Source organism: Symphalangus syndactylus, chromosome 3 (genome assembly GCF_028878055.3).
Source record: "Symphalangus syndactylus isolate Jambi chromosome 3, NHGRI_mSymSyn1-v2.1_pri, whole genome shotgun sequence".
Taxonomy (NCBI): Eukaryota; Metazoa; Chordata; class Mammalia; order Primates; family Hylobatidae; genus Symphalangus; species Symphalangus syndactylus.
This window is the reverse complement of record NC_072425.2, coordinates 52,725,292-52,737,443: the sequence shown is the minus strand read 5'-3', so window position 1 is coordinate 52,737,443 and position 12,152 is coordinate 52,725,292. Positions and strand designations below refer to the sequence as shown.

The window sequence follows — 12,152 nt, the reverse complement described above, 5'->3', positions numbered from 1 at the left end:
GGGACAGGCCATCACTGTATGTAATAAAATGACTGTATCAAATAAATGTTTATTGATTTTTTTCCAAAAAAAAAAAAAAATCTCTCTAGGCCGGGCACGGTGGCTCACGCCTGTAATCCCAGCACTTTGGGAGGCTGAGGCAGGAGGATCACAAGGTCAGGAGATCGAGACCATCCTGGCTAACACAGTGAAACTCCGTCTCTACTAAAAACACAAAAAAATTAGCCAGGCGTGGTGGCGGGCACCTGTAGTCCCAGCTGCTCGGGAGGCTGAGGCAGGAGAATGGCATGAACCCGGCGGGTGGAGCTTGCAGTGAGCCAAGATCGCGCCACTGCACTCCAGCCTGGGTGATAGAGTAAGACTCTGTCTCTCAAAAAAAAAAAAAAAAAAAAAAGCCTCTCTAATCCTTATTTCCTTCCTTCTACTTGCTTTGGGGTTTTACTTTAAGGCAGAAGCTTAGGTTATTACTGGGATGTTCCTTTTCTGATACAGGCATTTAAAACCTCTATAAATTTCCTCTTAACCACTGCTTTAGCTGCCTCACATAAACTTTGATTTGTTGGCCTGTGATGGCAGCACGAGGGCAGAATATGAGCTGTGGCTGCTGCAGGAGTCATGGCAGGACCAGCATTTAGAAAGTTTCTTCCACTCTTTGGAAGAAAGTACTGGTTGAAAGGCAAGCATTGGTTGAAAGGAGTGCAGCAGAAACTGTAACCAAAGGAGACATTAGGCTTCCAGAAAAATCTAAAGGAAAAGTATTGCAAGCAACAGTAGTAGCTGCTGGATGAGGCTACAAGGGAAAAGGTGGAGAGATTCAACCAGTTAGCGTGAAATTCAAAAATAAATTTCCTCCAGAATATGGAGACACCAAAATAGTTCTAGATGACAAGGATTGTATCTTATTAAGAGACGGCAGACATTCTTGAAAAGTATGTAGACTGAAACAAATCACTATTGAAATGGCATCAACATGAAGCTGCCCACTGAAGTTCTGTAATCTTTCATCATGCAAATAATTTGTCTTTTATAATAAAACTAGTAACTAAATTTTTTTTGATATATTTAATTCATTCAGTTCATAACATTTAAAAACCTCCTTTGTGTATTTCTTTGATCTGTGGGTTATTTAGGAGCATACTGGTTAATTTGAGTGTTTTCCAGTTTCCTTTCTACTGTGGATGTCTGATTTAACCATATTGTGGACAGAGAATATACTTTTTATGACTTCAATCTTTTTAGATTTACTGAGACTTGTTTTATGGTTCAGCATGTGGTCTATCCTGGAGAATGTTTCATGTACACTTGAAAAGACTATCCATTTTGGAATCTCTGGGTGAAGAGTTCTTTCTTACCACGCCTGGCTAATTTTTGTATTTTTGGTAGAGACAGGGTTTCTCCACATTGGTCTGGCTGGTCTCGAACTCCTGACCTCAGGTGATCCACCTGCTTCAGCCTCCCAAAGTGCTGGGATTACAGGCGTGAGCCACTGTGCCCAGCCATGTTTAGCTTTTCTTGTCTCTTGTATATAGCAGAGTTTGTGTTTTGCTTTGTGAACCAATTTGAAAATTTTTTCTTGGAGTAGAAATAAAGTGCATGGGCCAGGTGGGGTGGCTCATGCATGTAATCCTAGCATTTTGGGAGACTGAGGTGGGCACACTGTTTGAGCCCAGGAGTTTGAGATCAGCCTGGGCAACAGAGTAAAACTCTGTCCCTACAAAAATATTTAAAAAATTAGCCAGGCATTGTGGCACACACCTGTAGTCCCAGCTACTCAGGAGGCTGAGGCAGGAGGACAGCTTGAGCCCAGGAAGTTGAAGCTGCAATAAGCTGTGATTGCGCCACTGCACTCCAGCCTAGGCAACAGAGTGAGACCCTGTCTCAAAAAAAAAAAAAAGTTAAGTGGATGCCCATTCACTGTATGATTAATATGCTTAGTCTCAACTCATGCTATTTTGGTGTATTTTTTTAAATTTTTTATAGATTCAGGGGGTACAGTGCAGATTTGATACTTAGGTGTATTTTCTGTGTGTATTGCATTATATTTATTATTTTTCCCCTATATAGGGTCTAATTTTGCTTTTGTTGAATTTAGGAAGTTTTATGTTTTTATTATACTAGTTATCTTTATAATAAAACTTCCTATAATGTACCTAATCCCGTTTTTGTACTTCTAGTATTCCCTTTGTCTAAATATTTTTGTACTGCACCCCACCTATTTACATAATACACTATGAGCAAACTTTTTTTTCAACTTTTAGGGGTACATGTGCAGGTTTCTCACCTGGGTATACTGCATGCTGCTGAGGTTTGGGGTACAAATGATCTCATCACCAAGGTGTTGAGCATAGTACCGAATAGTTTTTCAACCCTTGCCCTGCCTCCTTCCCTCCCCAGTCAGTATCTATTGTTCCCATCTTCATGTCCATGAGTATGCAGTGGTTAGCTCCTAATTGTAAGTGAGAACATGCTGTATTTGGTTTTGTTTCTGAGTTAATTCGCAAGGTATAATTTACATACATTAAGGTATTTTACTTTTTAAAAACTCCAATCTCATGACAGATTATTACTCTGCTTTTTTTCTTTGAGACAGGGTCTCACTCTGTTGCCCAGGCTGGAGTGCAGTGCTGGAATCACAGCTCATGACTGCCTTGACCTCCTAGGCTCACATCATCCTCCTGCCTCAGCCTCTCAAGTATCTAGGACTACAGGTGCACACCACCATGTCTGGCTTTTATTTTTTGTAGACATCAGCTCTCGCTATGTTCCCCAAGCTGGTTTCAAACTCCTGATCTCAAGCAGTCCTCCTGCCTTGGCCTTCCAAAATGCTGGAATTACAGGTGTGAACCACCATGCCCGGCCTTGCATTTCTTAATCAGATGCTTTCCCCTAGTGGTTTCCTCAGGAAGGGCTCAAAAAGAAGTATTAAATTCTAATTTTAAATTGTTTTTCTATAACCTTGTTATTTGAAAGACTGTTTTGTGGAAATAAAATCCTTGAATCTTATTTCCTTCTTTCTTCAAATCTCTAGAAAATGTTGCTGTTGAGATGATTATTTTATCTGTGTTCCATCATCCTTAAGTTTCCTACTCTTCACCAGGAAATAAGTAAGGAAATGAAGTTTAAGCATCCTCCATAGCTTAACCCATACTGTTAGGTGTACGTTATGAATGTTTTTATTTGATGTCATCATAGGGACAGTGTTTTGGAAAGACGCATGGAGATATTCAGATTTACACGTTGGACATCTCTATCTTCTGGGACTAAGGTTTTATGCCCACAAGGGAAGATGGCATGAGGCCCACACATCAGATGATTATTATTTCATAGACTTAAAGATACATCTTCTCCATCCACATTGTAACATCTCTGATCCTGGAAGACATCTTACAGCATAATACAGATAGAATTATTTTCTTCTAGTGGTACATAAAAAAAGTACACATGGTACAATTAGTGAAGTACTGAATTTGATGAAATAACTGGTGTATTTTCTGTCCCAACTTGCCCCAAAGCCCTGCTTTTCCTGAGTTAGAATTTAGTCACAGACAATAAAAAGGTGGTGTGGTTCCCTTCTTCCCTGCGGACAGTCCTGCTGAGTGGAAATGGGCTCCAAATGGTCTCTAACACTGCTCGCCCCAAGCCACTGCCTTTTAAAACACAGATCATTGGTAGAGCATTCTGGAAACTTCTCACTCTGTAAAAGAGAAATTTGTAACTTGGTCCAGATTTGAGATGACTGTACTTTCTCAGCATTTTGCTTCAGTTTGATCCAAATTTTACTGTTTCTAGTATATTTCTTCGTGGTGTATATTACTGGATTGTGGTCACTCTATATAATTTTAACATAAAAATTTTACTTTTGGTTCTTTTTGTTTACAATGTTGGTTTTAAGGACTGAAATAATTTGCCTGATCTGCCATCTTTCCCAGAAACTTCTGATCATATTTTCAAAAAGTTTATTACGAACATTATTTTGATGTTGCCGTTTTCACTTAGAAAGTATTCTTTTTTTTTTTTTGAGATAGAGTCTTGCTTTTTCACCCAGGCTGGAGTGCAGTGGCTCAATCTCGGCTCATTGCAAGCTCCGCCTCCTGGGTTCACGCCATTCTCCTGCCTCAGCCTCTCCGAGTAGCTGGGACTACAGGCGCCCGCCACCACGCCCGGCTAATTTTTTGTATTTTTAGTAGAGACGGGGTTTCACCGTGGTCTCGATCTCCTGACCTCGTGATCCGCCCGCCTCGGCCTCCCAAAGTGCTGGGATTACAAGTGTGAGCCACCGCGCCCGGCTGCTTAGAAAGTATTCTAAAAGAAGCTGAACAGTTACTATTTATGAAAATAATGGCCATGATATTTTTGTAGTCCTATGAGGTCAGCAGGAACCTAGGAAACTTCAGATACTATATATTCTTTGGTTGGATGTGAAAAAAGGAACTAAGAAATTTAGTTGTTATTTCCTAAAATAAGACCCAACAACAGACCACCCCAGTGCAAAAAAGTTAAAATTAAGAGACTATTCTGTTCGATATATTACATATGCAAATAGACTAATAATCAGGAATATAGGTTTATTTCATTAAAAAATAAAACAAAACAAACCAGACTCATCCCCCAAAGAGTACTTTATCCTTTAAAGCTGCAGCAATCACAAGGCACATATGTACAAAATACCTCAAGCAAAATAGAAACTGAACATTCAAAAAATACCTGTTGTTTAAAAAGATGTTGAAGACCATTTGAGTAATAAGAGCACAGATTATAAAAATGACAATTTTATTCTTCTACCTTTAACAAGAGAAGGAATGACGGCATAATATTTATATGCTATCTTGTGGCACATATAACAAACCTTTACACCACATAACCTGGTTTGCTAAAGAAAAAACAGGTAAAGTACTGCTTAAAAATGGTATTTTTAGTGCTTTCACATCTTTTGTAATCTAGAATTTGTAAGCTGAAAAGAAAAATTCTCTTTTTCCTTACCTTAGAAAAAGCCTGTAGTTACACGTCCCTAGGCAAACCCACCATACAAAAAAGGAATACATTTGAGATATTCTAAAATATAAAGGATATGATTTATATTCTGGGATCAACATAATAACCAACCCTCTTCCTAAAACAGATTAGAGGTGAACACATAAGAAATGTAAAGAAAGGTCAATTATATTAAAATAAAATAGCTTTTGATTTAAATTATTGCTCACTTAGGAAGTATAATGAATATTCTCTGGCTAAGGATGCTCAGATTAGAAATGGTGTGAAATCAATATTTAATGTGTACAAAAGTTCTAGGATTCAAATACAATGCAAAGTTTACAATAATCACACAAAAAGTGTTCCTTTTAGTCACCACTTAGCTTCACACGACGAAGACTGGAAAATACGCGGCTTATTTAGATCTTCAACATAAATTTGTACCACATATGTTGAAGTGTTCCTCTTAGCTTTAATGTTGCAGTCATTTTTCTAAGAAATACTAAGGAGTTAAGGAGTGCTTACTGAACCATTACTATTAGAAGGGAGGGAAGAGATACTGAAGCTCCAGTTTTAAACGACAACAACAGAATATAAAATACTAGTATAAGAAAACATTTAAACAGTACTAAATGCACAATTTAAATATGTTATACACTGTCCTTAGTTTTCCTCTTAAAAAAATCAGTTCCTGGGCTTTTAGATGTGTTTTCTTTTTAAAAAAAATAAGCATCCTTCTCATGGTCACACAATTGGTCCATACTGACACCATTTGGTAACAATCCTATCAAAGATGCACATGTTCTTGCTCTCTTTCAGGCCCCTCCATGGCCAGCGGGAGTCTTGAGTCCTCTCTGCGTGCTGTGTGGCAGGAAGCCATGGTCCCGGGACTCTGCCTAGAGCAGGACGGCCTGGGCTACCTCCTTGATGGTGGACGCAGCTCTCTCCAGTTCTTCCTCTGTTTGTTCCACCGTGACCACAACCCGAATGCTGAGAACAGTAAAGGACACAAAGAATTATCTTTGTGGGCTAGGCGCAGTGGCTCACGCCTGTAATCCCAGCACTTTGGAGGCCAAGGCAGGCGGATCACAAGGTCAGGAGATCGAGACCATCCTGGCTAACACAGTGAAACCCCATCTCTACTAAAAATACAAAAAAATTAGCCGGTGTGGTGGCGGGTGCCTGTAGTCCCAGCTACTTGGGAGGCTGAGGCAGGAGAATGGTGTGAACCTGGGAGGTGGAGCTTGCAGTGAGCCAAGATCGTGCCATTGCACTCCAGCCTGGGCGACAGAGTGAGACTCCGTTTCAAAAAAAAAAAAAAAAAAACCCCAAACAAACAAACAAAAAGAATTATCTATGTGAGGTGAGGAACTGCACTCACGGTCAGCTATCTATGGCCTGAGAGCCAAATCCACTGCCTCCTATTTTTGTAAACAAACCTCTCCTGGCAGTCCTCCCAATAGGCCTGTCTATTCATGTACCTGCTGCCCACAGCCACTTTCACACTACTGTGGTAGGTGGGTTGCTGCAGCAGGGACTCTGCAGCCTGTAGGCCTCGGCCTACACCACCAGTGCACACCCAGTCAGAGTGAGTTTCCGTGGGCTCTGCCTCAGAGGCTGGGAAATAGCATCCTGTCCATCATGTACTGGCAGTGCCAGGCACAAAGCAGGAATTCCATCCTTCTCAAATCAACGACAGTTTGATTGTTCATATTTATGTCAATAGCAATGTGAAAGCTCTGTAATACTCTAAGGCATGGCAGAAATTTTCAAGTTTTCAGGAAATCAAAGAAATAATAGCTTGAAAGGACAATGCTACCTCTGTCCCCCTGAGTTCGTCTGCAAACATCTGCTTCATGCATTTGATGCATATTTATTGAGCTATACTATGCTGTGCATGGAGTCCTGAGGGCCAAAGCCAGCACGGCTCCCGTCCTCATGCACCTACGGTCTTACTAACAAGTAAACACAGGATGTAGGATTACACCTTTGGATGAGTGCAATAAAAAATGAAGGGGGCAGCCCAGGCTGGAGTGCAATGGAGTGATCTCAGCTCACTGCAGCCTTGACCTCCTGGAACCAGGTGATTTTCCAACCTCAGCCTCCCAAGTAGCTGGGACCACAGGCGTGCACCACCATGCCTGGCTAATTTTTATAGAGATGGGGTTTCACCATGTTGCCCAGGCTGGTCTTGTACTCCTGGGCTCAAGTGATCTGCCCACCTCGGTCTCCCAGGTGCTGAGGTTACAGGTGTGGGCCACTGCACCTGGCTGAGAAGGGCAGGGTCTTTAAGGTGCTCTGAGCTGCTACCAGAGTGATCTTCCAAATCCTGATCTGGCACTGTGGGCCAGCAGAGCATTCAAACTCCCCGGTGGGCTCTCCTGCAGCCTCCCTGACTTGCCAACTGGCCTCAGGACCCTTCTCTCCAGCTCTTCTGCGGCTTGCACTCTGTACTCCCAGATGAACCTGGAGGTCTCCAAGCCACTGCAAACTCTGAGCAAAGCACACACCACCTCATCTGCTGGAAAGCCACGATGCCCACAAGATGCCTGACACACACACTTCTCCAGTTTTGGTGTAGACATCACCTGCTCTCAAAAGCCTGAGCAATGCCCCAGGGCAGAAATGACCATGTCCATGCCCCCTGCTGTGACTGCCGGGCCCAGTGCTGTGGTGGGATGGCCAACTCCTTGGACTACCTCGTAGGTGCTTTGTGAACAGAATCCAGTCTCCTTAAAAGTAAGACATTAGTCTTTTACTTTTGGTGTTTCTTCTTGATGCTGTACATTTTCCCCACTGTTGCTTGTTTTTTCCTGAATGTTAGTGAGTGTTGCTGACTGAAGGAGCAGCAGAGGCGCATGCCCACCCCCACCCCACACCGCTGATCTTCCCTGCAGGATGGTCCTTGTGGCAGGAACTCCTGGTATGGCATGTGCCACCTTTCAGATGTGGCAGATATGAGCTGATGGAAACCCAGTTTGCCCAAGTTCATTCCTGGGCTCCCAGACATTTCTCTGAGTTAACTGAGAGGGTACTCAGTGAGTCCTCAGGAGCTTTTCAGTTAAAATTTAAAAAACTTCTAGTTTAAGAGCAGAAAACAGGTAATGTACCATATTTTAATGACAGATATTCTTCTGTAGCCTATGATAGTCTTTCAAAATTTTTCAAAAGATATTTCATAGACCTCAGAGTAGCGGAAAAAAATAAGGTCATATAATGTCAACCGACCTGGGAGGAGGGAGACACTTCTCTTCTTTCTCCAAGTAGCGCGCCTGAGTTAATGCAATACTTCTGTTCATGCACTGTAGGAAGATAAAGAAGACATCTGCAACCTGGACTTCAGACACGGTGGTAATTAAACTGGGGGAACGCTGAAATCCTGCAACGGTAGCTTTAATTCACTTTTCCAATTATAATTGCTAGAAGATATCACCAAAATACTAAACCACCACCTTGGCAGCACTGTCCACAGACCTTTCTGCAACGACAAATACCTCTGTTGTGTAGTGCTCAGCAGTCGCCATGAGCCCTGTGTGCCTGCTGAGCACACGGAGACGTGGCTGGTGCTCCTGAGAGGTCACAGTTGCACCTTTTCTTATTTCCACTTAGTTTAAATTCAAACAGCCATAGCTAGCTAGTGGCTACCATTTAGACAAAGCAGTTAGCACATGAGGAAGTGGTGCAAGCAAAGTCCTGCAGGCTGGACTTATGACCACCACCACCAGTAGGACTGCGTCAGAGAAAAACCATTGCACTTCAGATATTAGGAAAAACAACGTCCACATGTGGCATCTGGGCATGGTGCCGCTGGGCACTGCAGAGTCTGGCATTAACAAAGTTTTAAGCAGCTTTCCTATAAACCATCTGTCAACACTAAGAAAAAATGAAAACAATCTCTACTAAAATAAAGAAAGCACAAACACCAGAGTAAGGTAATAGGCTACAGGGGTTTCTTTCTGGAGTGATGAAAAAGTTTTGGAGTGAGATAGTAATGGTTGCACAACCTGCTGAATGTATGATACTAAAAGCCACTTAACGATGTACTTCAATAGGGTGAATTTTATGGTATGTGGTATGTGAGTTATATTAAAAAAAAATAGCAACAGAGCAAAGGGCAGTGTAAAGGAAAGAACAATTATTCCATGTGTCTGGCAGTAAAAGTATCTGCCTGAAGAGGGGTCACGTCGTAGGCTGCGAGGAAGAGATGGAAAAACCATACTAGGCAATGACAACAGCCTCCCGCTGACTCTAGGCTCTGGAAGTGTACTTGGAAAAGTGAACTCCTGCAAACATCTGGACTGGCTCTGTTTCTAGTCCTGGCTGGTTAAGAGACATTATAAACAATAGCTCAGTTTGTAAAAACAATGTCCTGTTGAGCAACTCAACGTAAACTTGGCAAAGCCTCTCAGATCTACAAAGCTTAAATAAGAGTTATAGCAGCATGGTTCTTTTCTCTCCTTCAAATATTGAGAAGATGAGGGGAGTGGGACAAAAGATTCGGAAGATTTTAAAAATGGAAGCTGTGATGATGCACAGAAGCAGAAAGATATATGTATTGTTTCTATCAATGAAGTTTCTAGATAGTATTGTTCCCTACCCCAGATTGTTCTCTTCTCACTCAACTCTCAAGAGGATTTCCTTAAGAGAGCCAGTATCAAACCAGGCCCACAGACAGGAGTTTGGGATCTGTGAACTGTCCACAGACTTTTCATTTCCTCTTTCATTACGTGGCTAATCCCTGTAAGCATAGTATTTTAATACTGAGTTGCTTCGTTCGCACGTCCTCCTCTGCGTCTCTTTGGTACAAAGCAGTAGTAAGACTTTAGCTGTTGCTATCTAACGAAAAGAGAACAGAGGTGGATTTACTATGCAATGAATACACTGGCATCTGAAGAAGGTGACTGTCCCTCAACATGAAGCATGTGTGGACAACTGTCCTGATGCAGTTCGAGAAGAGACTCAGTGAGAAGGGCGGAGCCATCACTCAGACCCAACACCAGCGCATGCAGCTCATGAACCTGCTCTGCGAACACGGCTCTCAGCTGTCCTGCTGGGACAAGTCCATTGAAAAAAACAAATTCACCTGCCTCATGAAGGTAATGAAATGAATGCGAATTTTCCTGGCTTGTCCATTTAGTTTGTATTTAATGTATAAATGTTTTAGTTTTCCATTTGTATGAGAACTCTAATCACAAAGGTGTCATACTTACTTTTGTGTTTGTCTGTATTTAAGGAACGTTACAATACAAACAATGAGGCAGTAAAGCAGGCAGTGGGATGTTTTTCCCTGTCGAGAGAGTCTTCATGTCCACAGAGTTGTGCCTGAGGGGACATCAGCTGCATTTCCTCACCTCACAAGATAAGTAGCTCCAGCCTGATCATTCATAATCTGACATGTTTCCTTAGGAAGCTCAGATCCTGGGGCTTTTTATTTATCTTTTAATGTAATTGACTCTAGAAGGACACAAATTTTATGAAGTTCTCCACAAATCTGTTATTCCAGATTATGTGGCTCAAACATTTGGGACATAGGACAGCTGAAGCCAGCTAGGCAGCAGAGGCTGCCTGCACACCCGGTCTGTATACTGCACAGCCATGTGGCCTAGAAGAGCCTGACTGAGAGGCTGTCTAGGCAGATGAGGCTCAGGACAGGGATTGGCTTAGGAAAGGCACGTGATGGGTGGTAGCTGCCATTATGACCCCAGAAACCTAGTAGCATCGCACATAGCAACAGCCTCTGGACAAGGAAGCAGAATCATGCCCATTTTCATTCTCAAATACATACTAGGTATATGTTAGATTTTTCTCAAAGCAGCAGCAGCAGCCCACATAAAAGTCCAGATTCTTCTGAAAGCAGATGTCCAGCATCCCAGGACTTGGAAGAGGGGTGCGGGGTGGATGGCATCCCACTGCCCCTCCTGAGTCCTTCCTGCCCAGGTTACTCCGCTGCTCTTCCTCCCCACTCCCCCTTTTTTTGTGTGCGTGTGTTTTTTTTTTTTTGAGACGGAGTCTTGCTCTTCCGCCCAGGCCAGAGTGCAAGTGGCGCGATCTCGGCTCACTGCAAGCTCCGCCTCCCGGGTTCACGCCATTCTCCTGCCTCAGCCTCCCGAGTAGCTGGGACTACAGGCGCCCGTCACTGCGCCCGGCTAATATTTTGTATTTTTAGTAGAGACGGGGTTTCACCGTGTTAGCCAGGATGGTCTCGATCTCCTGACCTCGTGATCCGCCCGCCTTGGCCTCCCAAAGTGCTGGGATTACAGGCGTGAGCCACCGCGCCCGGCCCTTCCTCCCCCTTTTAAAGAAACTTCTGTTGGCTCTGAACCACTGTAAACCCGCGTGCCCAGGGCAGCAAGCACTCTGGAGGGGCAGTGCTACTGGATGAAAAGGGGCAAGCGGTTTTCCCTGGTGACCTGCTTTTTAGACAATTAGTAGTAAAATAACTTTTGGAAGATAAATAAATGTAAATAAATCTCCCCAAATTAGGCATGTTATAAAAAGTGGTCTTCCTTTCCGTTTACAAGAGCATCCTGACTTCAGGGTGACTGTGAGTGGACTGTCCCTGAGCTGTGCTGCGGGGACAGCCAGCCGTCCAGGAGGAATGTGTGCGATGCCCACACACAATGCCTCCCCCAACCACACATAGGAAAGCCTGGCTTTGTAAAATGGTGAGCAAGTGAGTTTTCTGCAAGGCTAATTTTTCAGGAGAGGCCAAGTATATTTAAATGCAAAGTGGTACAAAACAGAGTATCTTTGGAGGGAGCCACATATTGACCCAATGGGAGGGCCTGCTGCCTGTTACCATGGCCAGAAGCTAGGAAGGACCTGGAAGATTAGGATTCCATGTCAAGAGCGGGTCACCAGCATCTTCCTTTCTACCCTCTTCTCTCTCAGGGCAAAGAGGCTTTTCTTAAAAATTAACATTAAAAAACTGCTTGGGGCAAGGGCAGAAGTGGTGTTGGGGGACTGCCTCAAGTCAATGGATACTTACTTGATCTACAATTTCCTGAAGCAGTCTGACATCTTGCTCGCGAGACCCAGTGCTCTCTTCCAGTTGTAGGTGAAAGGCTGGAGAAAGGGACTCCCCCACCACTTTTAATCCAGAAATGCTGAAGAAGGGAAACACACACACAGCCGTTAAGTCCCTTCCAGGCTCGAAGATCGCTCACGGGGAAATAATGTTA

General features: G+C 43.2%; 1 protein-coding gene and 1 pseudogene across 12 annotated transcripts in view; one reads left to right on the top strand and one right to left on the bottom strand.

The window, feature by feature from the left end:
• The first annotated feature begins 615 nt into the window (after positions 1–615).
• Positions 616–975, top strand: LOC134736234 (10 kDa heat shock protein, mitochondrial-like; annotated as a pseudogene).
• Positions 976–4,551: 3,576 nt separating this feature from the next.
• SPTLC1 (serine palmitoyltransferase long chain base subunit 1) overlaps positions 4,552–12,152 on the bottom strand; it is an 82,698-nt gene continuing 75,097 nt past the window's right edge. For 4 of the 12 annotated variants that reach the window (XM_055271962.2, XM_055271963.2, XM_063636253.1 and 1 more), the window contains 3 exons: positions 11,960–12,077; positions 8,200–8,273; positions 4,552–5,961 (listed from right to left, as the gene is read on the bottom strand). In XM_055271962.2, coding sequence (XP_055127937.1) covers positions 5,868–5,961; positions 8,200–8,273; positions 11,960–12,077 — 286 coding nt within the window. In that variant the 3' untranslated portion in view covers positions 4,552–5,867. Of the gene's footprint in view, positions 7,704–8,199; positions 8,274–10,756; positions 11,878–11,959; positions 12,078–12,152 lie in introns of those variants that run through there. The other 8 variants (XM_055271961.2, XM_055271964.2, XM_055271960.2 and 5 more) reach the window with 7 other exon arrangements.